General features: G+C 39.0%; 1 protein-coding gene across 13 annotated transcripts in view; it reads left to right on the forward strand.

Moving 5' to 3' along the window:
* The window catches only part of MAST2 (microtubule associated serine/threonine kinase 2), a 200,961-nt gene that overhangs the window by 94,990 nt on the left and 81,047 nt on the right, over positions 1-24,924 (forward strand). Inside the window, exons 1-2 of one of the 13 annotated variants that reach the window (XM_059921816.1) lie at positions 16,659-16,930; positions 19,713-19,907. The exons of 11 other annotated variants lie outside the window; for them this stretch is intronic. In XM_059921816.1, the coding sequence (XP_059777799.1) occupies positions 16,884-16,930; positions 19,713-19,907 (242 nt within the window). In that variant the 5' untranslated portion in view covers positions 16,659-16,883. Of the gene's footprint in view, positions 1-16,658; positions 16,931-19,712; positions 19,908-24,924 lie in introns of those variants that run through there. One more of the 13 variants, XM_059921823.1, reaches the window with a different exon arrangement.

The raw sequence follows: 24,924 nt of genomic DNA on the forward strand, positions 1-24,924 counted from the left end.
GAAAGCTGGAAAGTAAGTGAGGAAACCATTACAAAATTCAGTCAAGGTGATGATTGCTTAGACAGGGTGGTAGCAGCTTAGGTGGTGAGAAGTGATTGGATTCTGGATGTATTTTGAAAAGAGAGCTGACAGTATTTGTTGATAGTTATTAATTTTGGTATATGAGAGAAAGAGGAATTGAGGGTGATGGTAAGGTCTTAGGGCTGAGTAGGTAGATGGATATGGTTGCCATTTACTGAGCAAGTAGAGAATATTGTGAGCGGAGCAGGGTTTTTTTGTTGTTGTTGTTATTTTTGCTCTTGGGAGGGGCAGGATAGGGGTTGTTGGAGGAACTTTGGTGCTTGCTTGACATCCAAGGAGTGTTGATAAAGCAATTGCATATATGAATCCTGGGGATCAAGGGTGAGATATGATCTGGAGATATACATTTAAGGATTGACAGCATATAGATGATATTTAAGCTATGGGATTGGATGAGATAAACTACTGAAATGCTACTTAAGTGTGGTCAGCTGACTGGTGATGATCAATGAACTGTTTGTTACCAGTTTGCCAGGAGTTAATAAGTACAGAAATTTAGAGTAAGCAATTTGACATTATTGTGACCTTCAGGCATTTGATCATTTTTCTGTTATTTCATATTTATTGTATTTTGCAATGGTTTGTGAATGGATGGAGATTTCACTTGGCCTGTCACCACAGCTAGCTTGAGAAGCACTGACCTGGTGAGTGAGTGAATCTAGATAGAAAAGTTATCTAAGGACTGAGCCCTGGGGCACTTCGTATTTACTTGTTAAGAGATAAGGAGAATCCATCAGTAAAGAAGACTGAGAAGGACCATCTGAGTGAGGTTGCAACAAAACCAAGAGAAAGTGGTGCTTCCAAAGACACAAGAAGAAAGTGTGTCAAGGCTATGTAAGATGACCAACTAAGAATTGATCTTTGGGTTAGTAATAGGGAAGACCAAATTGGTGACCTTGGCAAGTGACATTGATCAGAGATGGGTCCAAAGCTTGATTTGAATGGGTTCAAGACAGAATAGGAGACAGTATTATCTATGTGTTATTTGTGTTAAAAAATGTTTAACCTCAATCTAATGAATGAGGAAACAGTCAGAGAAGTTCAAATTGAGGGGATAATCTGTAGAACTACTGGCCTGAACTCTTCAAAAATGTTGAAGTTGTAAAAGACCACAAACAAGCAAACACTAAGGATATGCTCTAGATTATTGGAGAAAAGAGACTTGGTGAATAAATGTAATTCTTGATTAATTTTTGGTTGGATCCTGGATTTTAAAAAATAGTTGGAGGACATTATTGGGACAGTTGAGGAAATTTGAATGTGGACTTTCGTTGGGTGAAAGTGTGCCAGTGTTAAACTTCCTTAGTGTGACAATTGTGTGGTGGTTGTTCCTTGTTCTTAGGCCAATGACATTAATTGTGCAAGTATTTGAGAGGAGGTATTATGATGTTTACAACTGACTTTCAGATGGTTCAGTTAACAAAAAATAAGTGTGTATATGTGTGAGTGATTGAGTGTGTGTGTGTGTGTGTATGTTAGAGCAAGAGAGGGAGAGAATGAGAGGGAAAGAGAATGGAGAGAAAAAAGCAAATGTAACAAAATGTTAACAGTTGTTAAAGGTAAGTGAAGGGTATATAGTTTCATTGAATTACTCATGTTCCTCTTCTGATAATTTGGAGAGAAGGTAGTGAGACTATACTATTGTTTCAAAGTGATTTGCTGAAAAGAGGATTTTAGAAATCAGGTGACACCTGGAAAGGTTATAGAGTTGAGTATTTTTTCCCTCTTTTTTTTTCTTTTTTATAAATTTATTTATTTTATTTTATTTATTTTTGGCTGCATTGGGTCTTCGTTGCTGCGCATGGGCTTCTCATTGTGGTGGCTTCTCTTGTTGCAGAGCACGGGCTCTAGGCGTGCGGGCTTCAGTAGTTGTGGCTTGCAGGCTCAGTAGTTGTGGCTCACGGGCTTCAGTAGTTGAGGTTCGCGGGCTCTAGAGCACAGGCTCATTAGTTGTGGGACACGGGCTTAGTTGCTTCATGGCATGTGGGATCTTCCCGGACCAGGGATCGAACCTGTGTCCCCTGCATTGGCAGGCGGGCGGATTCTTAACCACTGCGCCACCAAGGAAGTCCCTCCCTCTTTTTAAAACATAAATAGGAGATATTACATCTTGTTTGTATGTCAATGAAATTATCCAGTAGTGAAGGAGAAGTTGATGCAGGAGAGGAGAGAACAACTGCTGGAATATTCTTGAGTAAGCAAAAATGGAGGCCATCTAGGTACATGTGGGGGTATTGGCCTTAGACAGGAGTGTTGACAGTTTGTCCACAGTAGCCTCAGGTACCTCACTTTATTTGTAAAAGATTATGCATGTAAAGTGTATGGCGCAGTGCCTTCAATTAAGCGCTCAACTATTTGTTATTGTTAAAAGCATTTAGTGCAATGCCTATTACTAGCAGACTTTGAAAAAAATGGTAGTTGTTTTTTATTGTTCTTATTATTAGCAGTCCATAATTACCTGTTAGAAACTGTAAATGCTTCAGAAAAACAAATTAGTTAAGATCCTAAACCAAGTTAAAAGAACAATAGTGTGCCTTAGAAGAGCCACAGGATATTCATGGTTGGCTTTGGTCACATTAGAGAAGAGAGCAACTAAATTCCAATATGCGGAATGAGAACATCCAGGTCTGCAATGATAAGAGCTTTGTTGGGGCAAGATTGGTTATGAAAGTTCTTTTGGCCTGGCTCATACCATTTATTTTAGATGTAGCTTCCTGAAATTAAATTGTTTTCATTTTTAGAAAGCTATTTCATATTCAAACTCATCTGGGTATTTTTTAATGCATTAAAAAATCTAGTCTAGAATACCAGACGTAGAGGAGCTGATAACTTTGTTGACAGTGTACATATCTGTGGAAAAAAATTTGAAAGAAAATGAAGTTCTAAAGCTATTTATATTTGTTTACCCAAGCCAAAGGAGTATTGTATTTTGCTTTTTCTCAATCTAAACAGTTCTGAATGACTTCCCTCACCTGGCTCTGTGGAGGGGACCTCCTCTTGGCAATTCCTTTCACATAGGATTTTTTTGTTTATTTGTTTGTGAATTTCAGCACCAATACCTAGGCCCTACACTTAGGAGCTCAATGTAAATAGTGTTTATGTCTCTAGTTACCCAGAAAGTTAAGCTTTTCTAATACCTATTACAACTCAAGGTAATTGGCCTCATATTTCTTGAAATGTCTTTATTTCTTTGAGGCTGTGAGCAGTCAGTAGAGGTAAAGAATGGACTGTAGGAGTGAAGAAGTAGCTAAGCACCTGTCATGCTGTGTGTGTGTGTATGTGTGTGTGTGTGTGTGTGTGTGTGTGTGTGTGTGTGTGGATGGGTGTGTGTGTTGCTATTGGTGGCCTTTATTAAACTTAAAGAGTCCTTTAGGATAGTTACCTTTTTGCAGTGCTGGCTTACTCATTTGTTCAGTGGACTAGGACATCAGATATTGGATGAAAGTAAATGCCAGGTGTCTGCAATGATAGGCAGTGTGCAGAGAGGAGTTCCTGGGGCTCAAGAATTTGATGTATCAAGCTTTACCACTGTGAAACTGACATGTGAAACAGTGTCATGTACTTTCCCACTCTGATGCAACTTGATGGTATTTGCCTGGATGAATGCTTCTGGAGAATGTGCTAAAAAGAGATACCACCTGCTACACACAGTAAATCCTTTGTGTGGTGTCAGTGGTGCCTGATATAAGACTTTAGTTTCTGTGTGGACTTTGCAAATCAGGAAATTTTGGTACCTGTAAGGACTTTGAAGGCCAGAGTGATAGCTTTGTGTTACATTTAACAGTATTTTTTTTTTAAATTGGGCTTATACAGGAAATGATCTTACATAGGTTCTCTACCTCTCCAGTGGGAAGGCAGGGATTGGCAGAGATTGGCAGGGATGAGCAATAGTTATTACTAATTTCCCAATAGGAACCATTTTGTTGTTAAAAAATGGACATGGTTTGTCAGTGAGCCATAAGTATGTGGACACAAGACCTGAAAATGGAGAATTCGTGAGAATCTGTTTTGTTACTGTTATGTTGAAAATAGCTATCATTATGCTGATCATCTGCACGTTTATATGTCTTGACCTTGCAACTACCAATTCACTATAATGTACTTGGATATCTCAGAGACAGCTCATCTTTAGCATTTATAAAACCAAAGGTAGGGACTTCCCTGGTGGCACAGTGGTTAGGAATCCACCTGCCAACACAGGGGACACAGGTTCGAGTCCTGGTCCGGGAAGGTCCCACATGCTGCGGAGCAACAAAGCCCGTGCACCGCAACTACTGAGCCTGTGCTCTAGAGCCCGCAAGCCACAACTACTGAGCCCACGTGCCACAACTATTGAAGCCTGCGTGCCTAGAGCCCCTGCTCCGCAACAAGAGAAGCTACTGCATTGAGAAGCCCGCGCACCGCAAGGAAGAGTAGCCCCCCCTCGCCGCAACTAGAGAAAGCCCGTGCGCAGCAACAAAGACCCAACGCAGCCAAAAATAAATAAATAAATAAATGTATAAAAACAAAAAACAAAAAACCAAAGGTATTATCTTTCTCAGAAATCTACTCCTCTCTTATTCTCTAGCTTACTAAATGGTACCACTTCCTCAGGATAGAAAACTCAGTTATTCTTGTCACCTGTCTCTGCCTCACACCAACTCCTTTCTTTAATACCTCTAAATATCTCTTAAGTTCTTCTACTTCTTTCTGCTACCACTGGTGTGTCCATATTGTCCAAGCCATTGTAATCTCTTGGCTCTGCTACTGCTGTAACTTTCTAACCAGTTTTTCTTTGTCTAGCATTGCTTACCCCCCAGTCCACCCATCCATTATAGAATAGCCAGAAAAAGTTTTTTAAAGTACGGATTTGATTATTAGATGTTTATTTAAACTCATTTAGTGCATTTTTTATTACTCTTAGGATCACATCTGAAAGTCTTGACATGGTCCATAAAACTGTCTGTACAATCTGATTCCTGCCTTTGTCTCTATATTTTGCACAGTGTGTTCTCTGTTCCTGGAATGTTCTTTTCTTCATCTGTGCCTGGCTAGCTCCTACTTATTCTTTAAGTCTCAGCTTACATCTCACTTCCTTATGAAAGGTTTTTCTGATCTCACCCATACCTTGCTGTCCCTAGGCTAAGTTGAGTTTCCCAGAATGTACTTTGATTAAACCCTGTACTTTCCCTTTATAGTTCTCACAGCAATTGTAAATAAGGAATTACTTGTCTGTCTTCTCCCATTGGATTGTCTATTAGTCTGCTTGGGCTGTCATAACAAAATACCAGGACTTCCCTGGTGGCGCAGTGGTTAAGAATCTGCCTGCCAATGCAGGGGACACGAGTTTGAGCCCTGGTCTAGGAACATCCCACATGCCGTGGAACAACTAAGCCTGTGTACCACAACTACTGAGCCTGCACTCTAGGGCCCGCATGCCACAACTACTGAGCCCGTGTGCTGCAACTACTGAAACCTGCGTGCCTAGAGCCCGTGCTCTGCAACAAGAGAAGCCACCACAATGAGAAGCCCGAGCACCGCAACAAAGAGTAGCCCCCACTCACCACAACTAGAGAAAGCCCGCGCACAGCAGCGAAGACCCAACGCAGCCAAAAATTATTAAAATTAAAAAAAAACAAAAACAAAGAACAACAAAATACCACAGGCTAGGGGCTTAAACAACAGAAATTAATTTTCTCATAGTTCTGGAGGCTAGATGTCCAAGATCAAGGTGCCAGTTGGTTTCTAAGGAGGGCTGTCTTCCTGGCTTGCAGATAGCCACCGTCTCACTGTGTGCTCACATAGCCTTTCCTCTGTGTGTGTGTGTGTGTGTGTGTGTGTGTGTGTAAGGGGGGGTGGAGAGAAAGAGAAAGGTTGAGGATCGAGATCTTCCTTCTCTTATAAGGTCACCAGGCCTATTGGATAAGGGCTCCATTCTTATGACCTCATTTAACCTTAATTACCTCCTGAAGATCCTATCTCCAAGTACAGTCATTGGGGGTTAGAGCTTCAACATATGAATTTTGGGTGGGGGACACAATTCAGTCCATAGCAGATGGTAAGCTCCATGAGGTCAAGACCATGTTGTGTGGTACATGGGCCTAGGGCCTAGTATGGAGTTTAACACATAGTAGGCAGCCACTTAGGCCCATTCCTAACATTTGTGTGATCTGGGACAAGAATATAAATGGAGATATAAATGTTTAAGAATTTTAAGTAAAGCTAACAAACTGTAAAATAAAATATGTTCTACCCTCCTATCTTGAGAAATATAGTTTCATAATAACAAATTACAAAAAATATGGGTGAAACGATTGATTTTTAAAGTGCTAAATATTTTATTAATATTTAATTTAATATTATTAACTATTAATAACAATGAGTACCAGGCGGACGTTGCAGCCAATTCAAAGGAGAAGTGAAAAAAGTACAAATTTATATGTAGTAAAGAAATGTTGACATAAATTTATAAATTGTTACAAACCTGGATTTTTCTGTGGGGAGAAGGGAAGTCAGTTGAACCTCCACTATACAGAATTTATTTGCATATCTATAGACAAGAGCTATTTTGTATTGCTATCAGTTATCTGTAACTTAGAGAGCTGTAAAATAGCACAAAGGCAATAAAAGACTAGAATCAAATAATTTAGTCTCTAAACAATACATAGTTTTCAATCTGAAGATTATTATTTTTTTCTTTACTTACACCAAGTTTTCTTACAGTCTCTCCCACCCTTTTTTTAAAAAAAATTTATTTATTTTATTTATTTATTTTTGGCTGCATTGGGTCTTCATTGCTGCACGCGGGCTTTCTGTAGTTGCAGCGAGCAGGGCTGGGGACTACTCATCGTTGCAGTGCGCAGGCTTCTCATTGCGGTGGCTTCTCTTGTTGAGGAGCACGGGCTCTAGGCGCACAGGCTTCAGTAGTTGTTGCACACAAGCTCAGTAGTTGTGGCTCGCGGGCTCTAGAACGCAGGCTCAGTAGTTGTGGCGCGTGGGCTTAGTTGCTCCACGGCATGTGGGATCTTCCCGGACCAGGGATCGAACCGGTGTCCCCTGCATTGGGGCGGGCGGATTCTTAACCACTGTGCCACCAGGGAAGTCCCTCTCCCACCCTTTTGATTAAAGCAATCTCAAATATTACTCTTGATCATAAAACAAGGTTGGTCTTATTAAATTTGGCCTAGTTTTTTACATAGGGGTAGCAATAAGGTTAATTTACTGTTTGGCCTTCTTAAGTTTGCTTTGCTGGGAATTTTATAAAGAATCTCAGATTGAACTTTTAAAAGCCACTGTTACTTGTATTTCAAGGCTAGAGAGCCAAGCTTAAGAATCTCTTTATCAGCGACTTCCCTGGTGGCGCAGTGGTTAAGAATCCGCCTGCCAGTGCAGGGGACACGTGTTCGAGCCCTGGTCCGGGAAGACCCCACAGGCCATGGAGCAACTAAGCCCGTGCACCACAACTACTGAAGGCTGCGCGCCTAGAGCCCGTGCTCTGCAACAAGAGAAGCCACCGCAGTGAGAAGCCCGCACACTGCAACGAAGAGTAGCTCCCACTCGCCGCAACTAGAGAAAGCCCACACGCAGCAACGAAGACCCAACACAGCCAAAAATAAAATTAATTAATTAATTTAAAAAAAGAAACTCTTTATCAGATTTCTTCTGTAGTACCTATAAATTTGGGTGGATTCTTCTGTTTTCAAGGTCCTTAAAAATGTCCTAAGGGTCTTGGGTCTGCCAGGAGGTGATCTGCTGGACCCTATAAAGCCAGGTACCAGGCCATTTTTCCTGGGGGGGTTTTGTGTTTATTGGCTTCAAAAAGTCAACCTTAGTTCTTTAAAAGTGGTTTGTTATACCTGATTAAATAAGTAGCATTCTCAAATATGACATTTTGACAAACTTTTGGTTGCATAACCATTTTTTACAATTTTATTTTAAGGGAATTCAATAAGGAAATTTAGTAAGACTTTCGCAAGTCCCATTGGGGGTAGTCAGTGAGAATCAGATATGATTTAGAAATGTTTCCTTTTACAAAAGCAAATTATTAAGGATTTAGATAGATTAAGAAGAAAGAGTAGGCTTCCTTATATATCCAGAAAATAGACTTTAAGACAGTATTCCAAACAAACTACAGTCATCCCTCATTAGTTCATTCAATCGTAGTGTAATTAATTTTCATTTCACTGGATCTTAGGTTGGTAGTCTGCTTCTTGACTAAAAAGAGCTCTGGAAATTCTGACTCAGTCCACTGGAATGGTCTGAAAGTTTTCCAGTTGTCCAAGTGATAGCATCAGAAGCCTGTACCCAAGAGTCTATTCTTTGAAGTGTCAAATAGTTTGAAATACCTGCTGCAGTCCTTTTCCGTGGGACTCAGACAATTGTTTGTTGAAAACACAGACTTTGGCTTCTAGTTGATTATAGAGCCTTCAGACTAGCATCAGTGTAAAACAAAATCTCTTCGTAAATGACAGAGACTTAAAAGAGCTGTGGTCAGTTTATTATGGACAATTTTTAAATGTGAAAGTTCTGATGAGAGTTTATAACAAGAATAATACAACTAACAGGGAATTAAGTTTTTCTGTAGCATGCAGAACAAGAATAATAAAACCAATTCAAAAAAATATGGATGAACATAACTTTTACAGAGGAAAAATTCTTGATATATATATAACATAATAATCTTATGGCAGAGAACATACCAAGACCAAACTAAGGATATCAAGTAAAAAGATTTAGTAAGTCTGCAGTAAATGCTGGACATTTATCAATATATTTTTATAAAATTCCATTGACCTAGAAGATGCTAGATTTAGATTTTAAAAGTAAGGCTTCTACCAAGTAAGCATTTTAAATGATAACTGAAATTAAGACTAAAAACACTAAACTATTATTTCCTAAAATCTGGCAAAATGCCATGAGGACTCATAAAACAGAAACACATTATGGGATAGCAAGGGCATTGACAAATCTCTAGGAACGTCCCATAGTTATACAGTTTCTAGAATATTTATATTCATAGCATTTTAGCTGTATATATTTCAACTAGGGAAGGCTGAGCATCTTTTCTTATTTGACAACTTTTCCCATGAAACTCATCAATAGTAAAACATCAGATAAACCAAATTATCTCTGGCATCTCTCTAAAAATGTGAAAGAACACTTCTTTGTGATTTTTGCAGGAATGTTCTGGGATATCTCAAAGATATTTTTAGGTGGTAAGAATATACTGAAAGTTTTATTTTACTGTTTCTTATATTTAGGAACTGATTTGGGGAAGGCTAAACTGCAAAGAGTTGTCAGTGAAAACACAAAGATAAGAGTTTGGTGTTTGAGAAACAATACCTGGTTACTTAACCAAGGTGACAATAAAACATTTAAAAATAAACAGAGAAGGTAACACAATTTTGAATAACCTCAGCTTTTTCATGAGGAACCTTATTTTGCGTGTTTTCTTAAATAATTAAGGGCATAATAAGTCAGAATAAAGCAAAGAAAGTTATTCTATTAAGACACAAAATATTTGCTATCTGGGCATATTACATAGAAAAAAAGAATACACTTTAATAAGGTAGGTGAAGGCAATAAACAATAAACCAGGGAAACTGGCCCATCAAAATTGAGCAGACTTGGCTAAGATTTTAACCAGTTCATGGCTTTTCAGACTCACGGCATGGTATTATAAACCATGGCAAACAAAAATCACTTTCCTAATTTTGTTCTTTATTACTCTGCTTCATATTCTGGAACATATTTACACTTTACTTGAGGACAGTTCTTAGGGTGTTGTCAGATCAGATTTAATTTTATAGTAATACTGAGATGATATTAACATGTAATGTGTTTATCATTGCTCTCTTCAAATGAATCAATAGATAAACATTTTTAAATGTCTGAGAGGTAATTAGATTTAGATGAAGTTCTGAGGGTAGGGTACCCATGATGGGATTAGTGTCCTTTTAAGAAGAGGGAGAGAGACCAGAAAGTACCTGTGGCTCTCCCCTTCCTCTGCCTCCCCCCTCCTCTCCCTTCCCCTCTCTCTCTCTGCCATGAGGACACAGTGAGAAGGTGACTGCTGGCTACAACCCAGGAAGTGGGCCCTACAAGGAACCAAATCTGCTAGCACCTTGATCTTGGACTTCCCAGCCTCCAGACTGTGAGAAATAAATGTCTGTTGTTTAAGCCAAACACACACATACAAAACCTTTCAGTTTCCATTTATAGTACATGTTATTATTGATAGTTATTACCCATAGAAATAAGCTCTTTGGGGGTCCCCAAAAAGTTTTGCTTGATGAATTTTGAGAAATATATATGAAACTGCACAACTCAGATTGGGACTCGAACTTAGCCAGAATCCAGACTGGGACTTGAACCCATGGGGCAGGACTCGAACCTGGCCAGAACCCAGGTTGGGACTTGAACCCACTGTCTTTTAATTGAGATCACATACCTGGTCTCAGGACTTAATGAAACTCAGGTTCTGTATGTCTAGTTGCAGAAAGAATTCAATGAGAGACAAAGTGATAGGTAAGAAGTGGATTTATTTAGAGAGATAACACATTCCATAGACAGAATGCCGTCTGTCTCAAAAGGTAAGAGTAGCCCCAGGGCATGGGGCTATCTTGGAAAGTGAGAGCAGCCATGGGAGAAACACACTCCACAGACAGAGTGTGGGCCATCTCAGAGGCCCTGATATATGGGGTGGTTAGTTTTTATGGACTGGGTAATTTCATAGGCTAACAAGTGGGAGGATTATTCCAACCATTTTGGAAAAGGGGCAGAGATTTATAGGAATTGGGCCACCGCCCACTTTTTGGCCTTTTATGGTCTGCCTCGAAACTGTCATGGCTCTGGCGGATGTGTCATTTAGCATATGCTAAGATATTATGATGCTCATAATGTATTATGAGCATATAATGAAGCTCAAGATCTACAGGAAGTCGAATCTTCTGCCATCTTGGACCTAATCGGTTCTAACCAGTTTTTGTCATGTCCTTAAGGGCTATGTCATGCTTTTAGAGGTTGTACCCTGCCCATTTCCCTCCTGTTTCATATACACCATGCAATTACCACCACAACCAGGATATAGAACAGTTTTATTACCCCAAATATTGCCTGTGTAGTTTTGCAGTCAATTCTTCTTTCACCTCTTGGTCCCAGGCAATCACTGATCTGCTTTTTGGCACTCTAGATGAGTTTTGCCTGTGGCAGAATTTCATATAAGTGAAAATCATACAGTATCTACTCTTTTATATTTAGCTTCGGTGTTCCTGTTCATTTTAATACTTAGTATACCTTGTGTGAATAGACCACTCTTTGTTTGATGGATATTTGGGTTATTTCTGTTACTGAATTGAACTTGGGTATGCTTGCCCGCCACACAGCAAAGCCAGCCTACTGACACTGACTGGGTTGTGGTGAAGGAAAGTACAGCATTTATTGCAGGGCACCAAGCAAGGAGAATGGGCAGCTCATGTTCTAAAAACACAAACTCCATGATGGCTTTCAGGAAAGGACTTCTAAGGCAACATTAGGGGTGGGATTGCAGGGTGCCTGGTCAGCTCATGGACTGTCTTCTGATTGGTTGTTGGTGGTGAGGTAACAGGGTGATGTTTTGTTAATCTTAATCATCAACCTTCTGGTTCCGAGCAGTCTGGGGTCTACCTGCTTGTGCTCAGCATGTAGTCACCATCCTCCACTTGGGTGGGGGGGTCTTAGTTCCTGCAGAACAACTCAAAGATATGCATCGGATTGTTATGTATATCCCTTAAGAAGGAGCTAGGACTCTGTTTTATTGCTGAACTATTGTTTAAGCTATCATTACTTTTCTTACTTGACTGCTTTTCCTTTGTTTCTGCATTCCCTTACTTCCCTAATTAGTAACTGCTTAAGTCTGCTCTTTGGAACTCAGGGAAGGCCTAGGAGACTAAAGCCTTTTTCTACAAACAAGAAACAGGGGACATGGAGAGGTCTGTCACCCAGAGGGCCCTACAGGGTCCTGCTTGTTTTCATTTACAGTTTTTGGATATCGTGAATAAAAGTGCTATGATATTCATATACAAGTCTTTTTATGGACATATGTTTTCATTTCTCTTGGGTGTATAGCCAGGAGTGGTCAGACCATAAAAACAGTATCCCAGTCATTGCTACCACCAGTGGGAGTAACTTATCAGCCATAAACAAACCTAAAACAAAACCGAATTATATAGAGGAAAATTAAAATTAGAAAAGGAGAGACTAGGCCAACTTCAGATCGCCACTTCAGATTTACCTCTCAAATTCAAGAAGAGAAATGCCTGGGCAGTCCACATGAGATGCACTTCTTTCATGTGGCTCTGTGAGGTGAATCCATTGGACATTTTGGTGGAAGACTTCCAACACTGTTTAACAGGTAATTTTCCAAAAAAGATAAAATCATGGCTCTCATCCAGATATAAAATGAAAACATTTAAAGGTTAGAGAAACAGACAGATATTACAACCAATTATCAATTTTTCCATTATCAATTTTATATGATTGAAAGTTGGCAAAATATTAAAGATGATAATTGAATTAATACTGCACCCATCTAAGTGTTCATCTGTTTGAGCACTAAAGGCAAACAATTCATGTTATAAAAATGTCCATACTTTTCCTTGACTTTATTAGCAAAGCCACTATATTGTAATTAAGATTTTCTTATAAATTGTTTTGTTTTTATGTCAATTATATCACAAAGACTAGGGAAAAAGAATGTAAAGTGTGTTGTTAATAATTATATTGTTTACATATTGGAATATTTTGAATATACTAGGTTAAATATATTAAAATTTTAAAATTGTGTTATTTTTTTTTTGAATAGTAAATTTTTTTTAATTTAAAAAATGTATATACACAGAAGAAACTCCAGAGAGTAGAAAATCAAATGTTTAAGAATATACAAGAAATAATTAGCAGTAATTATCATTGGACAGGACATTTCATCTTGGCATACTTTATGTCCTTCAATACAAACTTTCATATAAAATTGTGTTATTTTGACAATACCAGCTTAATAGACTTTCTTGAGTCATTTTGTTTCTTAGTTTTTTTTTTTTTAATTAGAGGTTATTTGTTCTGCTGTAGCAGTAGAAATTGGAGTTGGCAAAAAAAAAATTCTTAAAAGCAATACATGGATTTAGAAATGAACCACGAACTTCACACATCAAACTTTGTAATGGAGTCTCATGATAAATTATTGTTGTCACAGAAGATATTAAGCAATATTTTAATATCACCTTATAAATTGCTGTCACTTATGTTGCAGTTTCACCATCTCTTAAAGCAGTAGCTAGGCAGCCGTATGACATGTCTTAAGATCTCCTTTGGGACTTCCCTGGTGGTCCAGTGGTTAAGACTCCACACTCCCAATGCAGGGGGCCCGGGTTCGATCCCTGGTCGGGGAACTAGATCCCTCATGCCTCAACTAGAGATCCTGCATGCCGCAACTAAGTCCCGGCGTGACCAAATAAATAAATAAATATTTAAAAAAAAAAAAAGATCTTCTTTAATGTTTTCAGTGCTGGGATATTATAAAGAAAACCAAAAATAGCAGACTAAACCTTGATCTGTGATGGTCCTAATAAAGTAGTCTATAGAAATCAGTTTGGGGTTATTTTTTGGTGAATCTTCTTCATAGTCATGCATGATGAATGTACTCTAAAGTAGCCCCTGTAGTCTCCTCCTCCTGGTGTTCATTTTTTTGTGTAATCCTACTCCCTTTGAGTGTGGCAGTACCTGTGACTTGCTTCTAACCAATGAAACATAATAAAAGTGATAAGATGTCATTCATGTGGCTATATTATGGTATATAAGACTTTGTCTAGTTAGTAGACTTACCATAGAAACAGTCTGTACTGGCTTGGTGAAGTAGGCAGCTATGCTGGGAAAGCCCTTGTGACAAGGAACTATGGTAGCCTGTAGGAGCTGAGGTTGGCTTTCACTTGATATCCAGCAAGAAGCTAGGGCCCTCAGTCCCATAGCCACAAGGAAATTAATTCGGCTAACCACCTGATTGAGCTTAGAAGTGGATTCTTCCCTAGCCAAACTGCCATATAAGAATGCAACCTGGGTGACACATGATTGCAGCCTTGTGAGACCCTAAACAGAGGACCTAGATAAGCTGTGCTTGAATTCTTGACTGACAGAAACTGTGAAATAATAAATGTGTGTTGTCTTAAGTGGCTATGTTTGTGGTAATTGGTTATGCAACAGAAAATGAATACATCATGCAAACTTACTTTTTCCACTTTTTTGCTTTAATCTCCTTATATTTTATTGCAGTGTTACTTTCATTGTATCTGCTATGTGGAATTTCTTTTGGCTAAAATATTTTTAACCTTTTAAAAAGTGAAAGAGCCAAATAGCCAAACTTAGATTTCTTTTGTTTTTTTGCCCTTCCCCCACCTTGTCAAATGATAAATGATAACTGTATGTTTAGGTTTGTAAAAACCACCACATAATTTTCTGTGATGGTTGTACCATTTTATACTCCTACCAGTGATATTGAGAGCTCTAGTTGGCCCATATCTATACTAACAATTGTTATAGTAAGACTTTAAATTTTAAGGCCAATCTAAGTGGGTGGATAGTGTTATTCATTGTGGTTTTAACTTGCATTTCTTGGATGAAAAATGCTGTTAATAATAAATACATAAAGCAACCAACATTTGTAATTACTGTTTACTAGATTCTATTCTAAGCACTCTATACATAATAACCAAATAGTCCTCATCACAGCCCTATGATATATGTGCTGTTATTCTGTTATTGTTGTTATTATTATTATTACTACTATTATTATTAAGTAGCCTGGGGTTGGGTATTGGCGAGTGGAGAATATTGAGTAGAAACTCAGGACCGTGGCCTTAACTGCATGGCCTCGGCTTGGGATGAGGATAGATCGCAGCTAGTCTGTTAGATGTGGAAGTGTGGGCTTCTGTGACTGACCCTCATATCATCACGAGACTTTCCCAAAGTGGGACCCAGTACTTGTTCAGAGGTGCTAGATTTCTGAGAGAGTGTTTCCATTTTCGTTATAGAGAACAGGGGATTCTGGAAAGGAGCTGTGAGAGCCAAATGATTGGGCTGGTACATGGAGAGGGAAAGTGAGTGTCTGTAGCTGCCGGGTGGGGTGGGTTTGCTTGGGTCATTAGAGCAGTGGCTTGCAAACTTTTTAGACTATGACCCTCAAAAGTAAATAGATTTTTACATTGTAACCCATGACACATGTTTATACTTATATATTATACATATTTCAATAACAGTTGTCACAAACACACAAATTTCACTAAATAATTCTTATCCTTACTCTGTGTGAAGCACTTCAATATTTTCTTTTCTATTCTATTTCATTCTGTTTCTCTTTTAAGAAAATATTGGTCCCGACTTCCTAAATTGATCTCATGACTCACTAAAGAGTTGTGACCTGCAGTTAAAAAAGCACTGGTTGGAGTATGAATTAATCTTTTGAATGTTACCCTAGAAAAACAGTTTGACATACTTTGTCATCTAGGTGAATGAGAGGAGCCCGTCAGAGTTGGCAGGTGCTCTGAAGCAGGGGACCAAGACTTTTTGCTTAATCTCAGCTCCCTTAGCTGTCAATGTTTATTAGCTCAGTAGTTTACTTGATCAATTGGCCAGGCTGCTTTTGTCAGATGGTTTCTTATGCGTTTGCACTTATCTTCTCCTTTAGATTGGGAGCTTGCCCTCCTGGGAGGGCAAGACCTACAATAATAGCTAACAGTTCTGTAGCACTTCCTCTGTGCTAGGCAGTTTTCTGTTTTACATATATCAGTCTTTACCACAACATACCTCTTAGGTACCTTAGTAATTTTCATTCTACAGATGGGCAAACTGGAGCATGCAAAGGTTCAGTGGTTTACCCTTCTTTACAGTTCTTCTGCAGCTTACCTCACCTTACCTTGTATAACATCTGCCATATAAATTATTTCATTAATAGTTTCTGGATGAAATTAAACTAAATAGTTTCTAGGCTTATTTTTCTTAACTTTCCTTATGCCTTTTTTTTTTCTTTTTACCACAAGGTTATTTAAGTGATTGGAGAGTAATAGAAATTGAATTTAAAATGATGCTGGACTTAGTCTAAAGAAGGAGTACAGAGTTTACTTAAATTGGTCAGATTCTGAATTTGAATAATGACTATGCCTTGAACCCCAACATTACAACTCTGTCATCCTCCATCAGGCCTAGGTTTGAGAATGAATAATGTTGCAGAAATGCCCACATATTCTTAGCTCATTATTTACTGATTTGGGATCCTTAATATGCTTTGTTCCATTCCCCTGCCCACTGCAACAGCTGTTCTAGTCTGGACCACGCCTCCTGAGTTAATAGTATTTCTGTCACAGTGTGAGTTTTCAAGTTGGTATGTGCAGTTTCTGCCAGAGTCTTTATTGTTGCCAGGTCTCAGGGTTGGAGGTTGCAACTGATTTGTGGGGGAGGGGATTTGATGCTTGTCACTGAGGAGGAACAAGGTGCTCCCTGGGGCTCTGATTTGTTGCAGGCTGAGTGTGAATGATGTCAGGCGGATCAGAGGACAGCTGATACATTTGGGATCTGGGACTCCTCACTCTGCCTCACTGCTGCGTTTTGTGCTCTTGGGTCTTTTTAAGGGGGGGTTCTGAAAATCATGTTTTTGAAGCAAAGTGCTTTAATTTTTCTCTTATATTTGGGAAGCCTTTGTAAGTTTCTTTTGGTTTATGACTGCATACCCCTTGTGTGAGAGAACTTCCTGCCAAGATTCCAAGTGTGAGAGGGCAAAAGCTTGAGTAGCCAGGAAAATCATGAAACGGAGGAGAGAGAGACTGGGAGCACCATGCCTGCGGATTCAGTAAGGAGGCTGGGGTCTCTGAGTGGAAACTGGCAGGTGTCAGGAAAAGAACTAATGCCAACTAACACGCCTTCATTTGCTTGGAAGAGACTCTGGTTTGGAGATGCCTGTCAGGAAGAGGGCTGAGCTGGCTTAATAGATTCAAGGTCAAAACAGTGATCCCTGGCAGAGGCATATGGGGTTTTCTAATTCTGAAAACTGAGTTAGATGTCTTTTAGTGATTCTTAGGTACTTGGGAAGCTGGGTTAACAGTGAAGATCTTTTTTTCCTGTCTTGCAAGCAAATGTGTATTTAAAGTTAGTGCCAAAGCCCCATGAATGTGAGAAACAAATGGAAATGAAAGTATCTCTGCCTTTGACTAGAGAGGGTATTGTATTTCTGCCCTTGGCCTGTCAGCTCAGGACCTCAGATCTCTACCCTTGCACATCCAAGCCTGAGTCTTTCAGGGTGTGACCTGAATTTTATTTCTATGTTGACCAATATAGAAATAATACTTAGGTAAGGATTTTGAAGCTGGGGAATGGAAGAAGACTTTCACTTCAGGGTAGCTTTCCCAAGAGCTGCTCAGGCTTATTTAATGAAGAAGTACTGAGTGAATTGATCAGCAAATTAGGGAACCAGGGAAAGAAGTGCCCTAGGGTCCATGCCACCTCAGCGATCTGTCTTGAACTGCCTTTGCTGTAACTCACAGGGCAGAGGGAGAGCACTTCAGATTTTCTTCCCCTGAAGGGTAGTGGTTACGTGGAGACAGCATAGCTACTCAAGTAGGCAGACTTTGTCAGTGGGCTTCCTTTGGGTCGTTGCCCTTCCGTGCTAGTGGATGCTCATTGATTGAACTGATGATTCTACCAGACCTTGGAAAATCAAACTTGTTTGAAGTAAATAATTGGAAGGATTGGCACACTTTAAAAAAATGGTTTAGCCCCACATTAAAACTATGAAGTAAAAGACCACAATAGAGAAGCTTCATCAACTAAAGTGTCATTTAAAGATAACTTGTGAGCAAAATTGGAAAAATTTCAATTAAGTTTGTAGTTTAAGAAAACATAAGGGGTTAAAAATCATGCTCACCGAACATTAGTGTACTGGTAATTGTAATCATTGTATCTGTTTTAGTGACTTTGAATTTGGGTTACGAAAACTCTCCCTGAGGATCTAGGAAGTAGTTTATCAATCACCTTTCCTTTTCCAAACAATCCTTTTTAGACTCTAGGCCCAGAGTCTAACCAGTTTGCAGAGTGGTAATTAAGAGCAAAAAAAGAATGAGATTTGGTTTTCATAGATTTTTTATAATCCTTATTATATATTCATCAAATGGCTAAGCCTCGTCTTATGTGATAAGATTTAAGACTCCAGAATTTTGTAAAAGCAATATTATTCAGGTTAACAAGAAAGGTGTCTTGTTGTATGTTCTGATTAGTTCTAGCTTATATATACTGTTGACCCTTGAACAACACACTTATACTGCAGATTTTTTTCAATAAATATGTCCTAGGGTACTACACGATCCACAGTTGGTTGAACCTGCAGATGCAGAACCTCAGATACGGAGTGCCGACTGTGAAGTAGGCGGATTTCCAACTGCGAGGGGTGTTGGCACCCCTAACCCCTGCGTTGTTCAAGGGTCACCTGTACTAGGGAGCTGATTTTTAAAATTCCTTAGATTTTTAAAATTATTTAGAGCTCTTTAGCAAAGTGAAAATTCTTTTTGAAAGTGAAAAATTAATCAAAAATTAATATTTTGCTTGTAATTTAAAAAATATGTTGTATTTGTAGAAATTTGGATATGCATGTAATTTTAAATAGTTATCTGCCATCCACTTTCCTATCCTATTATATCCTCATATTAAATACTCATCTGAGAAATATGCTGGAGCCAGCTAGAGGGATAATACATAGGAAGGTGAAGATTTCCTTTGAATATATGTAATTAAACACAAGCAGGATGTCACCAAATCCAAACAGGCAGCAATAACAATACAGGAAACTAATATCATTTTAAAACAGGTGCTTATGTGATACTTAATTTTTTTCCTATCTTGGAAATAAAATATTGTAGTTAAATGTGGTATTTGTATAGAAAGCTATGCCACTACTATAGCAAATTAAATGCTGTGCATCTGTCAGTTATTTTTCAACATCTGTGACAAGTCTATAAATGGTCAACAAAATAGAAATTCATATTTACCATCTGTCCGTTTTCAGTCTAGTGATCTCACTTAATAGTCTTCTTTAGGACTTAACATGTCAAGATGGATAGATTGTTTTTAGGGGGAAAAAGTAACCTGCAAAACGAAAATTTAAATAGAAGCAAAATTTATTATACAGAGTAAAGTAACGTTATTTGGTGTACTCCTTAGGCAGAAGTTAGCTAAGTAACTTGGTATTATTGTAAATGTAATCTGACAACTTAAAAACTATTAAGAATGTTTTACTTTTATTGACATACACATTTTTCTAGGAAATTTTAGTCATTGAACACAAAATATTATCTACTGCTTGCTAATTGATGAGTTACAGTAAATTTACAATATTTTCCCAGAAGCCAATCTAAATACTTGGAATATCCAAAGCTTAAATTTTTGGTTTTAATTCTGTGGATTAAGTTTTAGACTCAGTGGTCATTCTGTGCCAGCATTGGTACTGGGTATGATATTTGAGAATGGTTTTTGACCACTTACTTTTCTTGAGCCTCTTGCCTAAACTAACCCATCTTGAATGTTTCTTTTTGGCTGAGAAATTATCACTGACTCTGTCTTCTTCTACTGTGGTACCTTGTCAGAATCTCTGCTCTTTGTCGAGGATCTGAAGTAAACCGGCTCATACTTTCACCCACATCGGCTCCAACCCTATCCCTCACTAAAGTCCCATTTAGTGCTGATTGTCCTCTGGCTACTTCTCCTCTTGCCTACTTCCTGAACACACAAGCCCACAGCAGTCCTGGCAGTCCCAGTTCCAGCCGCTCACTGCAGTGGAGGTAAGAAACCTGCTGTGATAAACGTGGGCCTTGGTGATTGCTTCTGGCCTGATAGGTAAAACCTAGACCTTTCTCCTTAATAATGGGGAGAAATGGAATGAAAGTTATGGCCCTCTGTGAAAGGAATTTCACAGATCTCTGTTACATTCAAAATTAGGGAGAAAATAGCGTAGCGTATCAGTAGTTAGATAATTGTGTGTCCATCTTAACTGATGGACAGCCCTGTAACCACCCCATAGGAGAAGCATAGCATGACAGGATGCTAGAGCTCTCTCAGGGTTAAATAGTCCAAACCCACATTTTACACAAAAGGAAAATTTGATTCCAAAACAGGTTAGGGGATTTGTTCACGTTGCTGAAAATAACCGCCTCCGCATTTCTTCCTGTCTTCCTTATGTTCAACGTTATTTGAGTACATACTATGTGCTGGGCACTGTTTTAAGCATGAAGGACCAAACCATGATCACAAAGAGGTAAAGTCCCTGCCCTCAGGGAGCTTAGATTTTAGTGGAGGGAGGCAAACAAATTAGTGAGTAAATATTTAACAGATGGACATAAGTGATACTGAGAAAATAGAGTAGGTTAAGGGCAATAAGAAATGTGGGGCCCAGGGGTTGACATTTCATATAAGATGGCCAGGGAGGTCCTCAGTGATAAGTTGACATTTGAGTAAAGACCTGAAAGAAGTCACGGAGCCAGAATAGTGGTATCTGAAAGAAGAGTGTTTCAGACAGAGGCAACAGTAAGTGCCTAAGACCTGACCTAAGAGCTTGCTTTGTGTGTTCTTTGTGCAGCAAAGTCCAGTGAAGCTCGTGTGGAATGAGTTAGGTGGTGAGAGGTGGGAAATGAGGTCTGAGATGTAGTGGGAGCCAGAGATAGTAGAGCTTTAAAGCCATTATAAGGATTCTTACTTTTATGCTCAGCAAGATGAGAAGCTATTGACGGGTTTAAAGCAGAAGAATGTCATGATCTGACTTAGATGAAAAGAATCATTATGGTTATAGTTAGAAGGCTACTGTTATATTCTAGGTGAGAGACAGTGGTTTGAACCCACGATGGTGCAGGTGGTAAGAAGTGGTCAGATTTGCGGATCTATTTTGGAGGTAGAATTGATAGAATTTGTTGATGGATTAGATGCAGAATTTGAGAAGAAGATGAGTTAAGGATAACTGAAGGTTTGGGGCTGAACAGCTAGAAAATTGGAGTTACCATGAACTGAGACTGGGAAACTGCAAGAGATAGCTAATTAGACATTCAGTTAGAGATATGTGAGGTCTGGGCTAAAGAGCTGTAATTAGGAATTGTCAGTGTATAAGTGAAATGAATCATTAGGTTTGTGAGATCATCCAGTGAGTAGAGAAGGAGGAAATGTCAATGGATTGAGCCCTGGGGTGATCTGACTTTAAGAGGTTGGCCATTACCTTTATTACCTTCTTTGAAAAACCTCTGTTCCTCTTTTAGGCTTATGTCATTCCATTTTTTCTTTTATCCATGCTCATTGCTGTCATCCTCTAATTTAGTTTTGTTCTCTGAATTCACATTCAGAATCTAGGACAGAATCAGTTTTTAATGAACACAGTGATGAATCTAAATTCTGCAAAATCCTTACCACATACATGTGCCTAATGAACATGCTGTTATTTAGCAATTGAGCAAATACAGGTCGAAAGAAGAGAAAAATGATTCCAGTAAACAATGTGAATAAGTGAAGAAAATTCTAGAGCTACTGGCAGTGAATTTGACCTCTATTTAAAAATAGATGGGGCTTCCCTGGTGGCACAGTGGTTAAGAATCCGCCTGTCAATGCAGGGGACACGGGTTCGAGCCCTGGCCCGGGAAGATCCCACATGCCGCGGGGCAACTAAGCCCGTGCACCATAACTACTGAGCCTGCGCTCTAGAGCCCCCGTGCCACAACTACTGAAGCCCGTGTGCCTAGAGCCCATGCTCTGCAACAATAGAAGCCACCGCAATGGGAAGCCTGCGCACTGCAACAAAGAGTAGCCCCTGCTTGCCGCAACTAGAGAAAGCTGCACACAGCAACGAAGAACCAAAGCAGCCAAAAATAAATAAATAAAATAAATAAATTAAAAAAAAAAATAGATGACCCAGGAAAGAGGGAACTAGGATCTACATACTGCCACCATACAGTGGCCATATTGGGATGTCTTTTATTTCCATGGAGTATAACTATTTTTACGGGCTGAATTGTGTCCCCCTAAAATTCATATGTTGAAGCTTTAACCCCCAGTACTTAGAATATGACTGTATTTGGAGACAGAGTCTTCACACAGGTAATTAAGGTTAAATATGGTCATTGGGGTAGGCTGTAATATGACTGGTGTACTTATAAGAAGAGTAGATTAGGTAGGACACAGACACAGAGGGAGAAGACAGCCATTTATAAGCCAAGGAGTGAGGCCTCAGAAGAAACTAACCCTGCTGACACCTTCTAGTCTCCAGAACTGGTAGGAAATAAATGTCTCTTGCTTAAGCCACCCAATCTGTGGTAGTTTGATATGGCAGCCCTAGCAAACTAACACAACTGTTGAGGCTTTTGGTTGCATTGCCGGAAAGGGCTAGAAATAGTAATTAGAACTGGCCCTGCTCAGAATCTTAACCCTTTTTATTGACTGCATTTTAGTGATGACTTAGGACCTTACAAATTGTTGTCCATAGTAATTTGAAGGACAATCAAGACATGGTTTTAAAATGATGCCCACTTTAACTCTTATACTACATTTCCGTTTTTTCCTTGATGAGAAGGGATGGGTCTGTTATAGACAGGCCTTGATGCTAGCTCTCAAGTGTCCTGGATGGGTATGATCAACCTTAAGAGGCATAATAAATATGATTGTGATTTGGGTTGAATTAATTAACCTTGAACATCTAGTCAACTTGTACATCTTCTAAGAATATGATTCTAGCCTGCTGATTGGTGCTGAGACATGGGTATTGCATTGTGGATATAACCCTATTTGAAGGAGTACTAGATATGGTCCTTGGTGTAACTGATGCCCCTAGAGAGAGGAGGCAGTTGTGTCTTTGGCCATTCATTGGAGCTGTAGACCTCCTGGGGATAGAAGTTTGGTCTTGGCAACTTCCTGGAACATAGAATGGCTTAGGTTTTGGTTCAGTTTTAAATTGCCATCATCTTTGTTGGCCCTAAAGTGCAGCAAGAAATCTTCATTAGAGTGAACTTTGTGTTGGAAGGGTTCTGGCTGTAGCCTACTGCCTACTGCATAGGAATTCTTTTCATATAGTCTCTAGTGAAAAAGCTATTCTTTGGTTGAATATCTTCAGCAACAAGAAGTTCACTATTGAAGTTTGCAGCTGGGACTAATTCAGCCCGCTGTCCCCTCCTGTGTCACATGTGTGAGAAGCTTTCTGTAGACTTTTATGGCAAAGGACAGGTGTTCCTTTGGGCCTCCTCCAAAACTAGGCAGCCTTTGAAACCCTTTTTTGGTAGTGTCAAGATTGTTTCCTACCAAAGAGAAAGCACTATTTTCACTTTACCAACACCTGCTTGTCTTATCTGTCTTTTTTTAAACTGCTTTTCAAAGTAACTCTAAAAGAGGAACGTCTCCAGAACTTGTTCTTATCCTGGCCCTGTTGTAGGCAAATCACTTCACTTCTTTCTGTCTCAGTTTTCTACATTATTAAACTGGGGATGGTGATAGCACGTCAGGTGTTGCTGTCAGGATTAGATGAGTCAACACATGTAAAATTGTTCAGGATAACAATTATAGTTGCTATAGCAGTTATTTTGCTATTTTTGTTAGAAAATTCACATGTTGCTGATCCTCACACTTCATGTTGCTTCCATTAATTTTCCTTTGGCTTCCATTAGTTTTCTCATATTCTAATTTTCCCTTGAGTAGCTCTAGGTATCACTTATCATTATGTCCTGTCCATGGAAGCTTTGTCATTGGCTAAGATAAGGCTGTGGCAGCTGGGTGCTCTCCTGCCTTCTTGCGCAGGCTCACTAATTATTGCAGCTAAAACTGACCTGTTGGGGCACACCAGGACATGGACTAAAACAAGAAACACTGAATTACATTCTTTTTTGGGCCATATTTTGGCAGTGGGAAAAGTCTATCAAAACAGGTTTCAAGGTGTTTCCCCCCTCCCACCCCCTTCCCACCCCCCACACCCCCCTCCACCATGTAAGGGAAAGAACAGCTTGAGAGTATATTCAGATGTGATTCTCCTGTTAGGGAAGGGAAAGTACTTTTTCTTTTTTTAATGGAAAGGTGAAGTAATGAAGAATACTAGCTGTGATTTAACCTCAGGAAACTTTGTATGGGAGAGAATTATTCATAGATCCTGGCTTCAGTGACTCTGAATAAACATAATGGTTGTATTGGGCAAGATGTCAAAGGCTTGTTCTTGGATTAAGAGCAGGAAGCTGAAGGTTTCTAGGGTATTTCTGTTTCTGTTAGTAGGAAAATTTTGTTTTCTGGAAAACTTACTCTCTTTTTTAGACTTTGTATTATGGAAAATCTCCATAATATTCCAAAGTAGAGAGAGTAGTCTTACATCTCCAGTATCTATGTTATCAACCCATGGTCAATATTATCTCATCTACATCCCACCTATTCCCCCCGCACTCAATTATTTTAAAGCAAATTCCATGTCATTTCATCTGTAAATATTTCAGTTTGTATCTCTAAAGGTAAGAACTCTTTAAAAACATAAGCATATTACCATTAGCACACCTAAGACAATTAATAATAATTTATCAATATCATCAAATATCCAGTGTTCAAATGTTTTATGATGGTTTTTTTAAAATCAATATCCAAATATGCCAACACAGTTCATTTGATTACTGTATCTCTTAGGTAGGGTGACCATATAATTTATTATCTAAACTAGGAAACTTTTAATAATGAAAGAGGACTCTATTAAGAGTTATACTGGGACAACAGACATAAACCTGGGTTGTCATGGACAAATTGGGATGTCTGGTCACTCTACTTTTTTTTTTTATAAATTTATTTATTTTATTTTTGTCT

Source organism: Balaenoptera ricei, chromosome 1 (assembly GCF_028023285.1).
Source record: "Balaenoptera ricei isolate mBalRic1 chromosome 1, mBalRic1.hap2, whole genome shotgun sequence".
Classification (NCBI taxonomy): domain Eukaryota; kingdom Metazoa; phylum Chordata; class Mammalia; order Artiodactyla; family Balaenopteridae; genus Balaenoptera; species Balaenoptera ricei.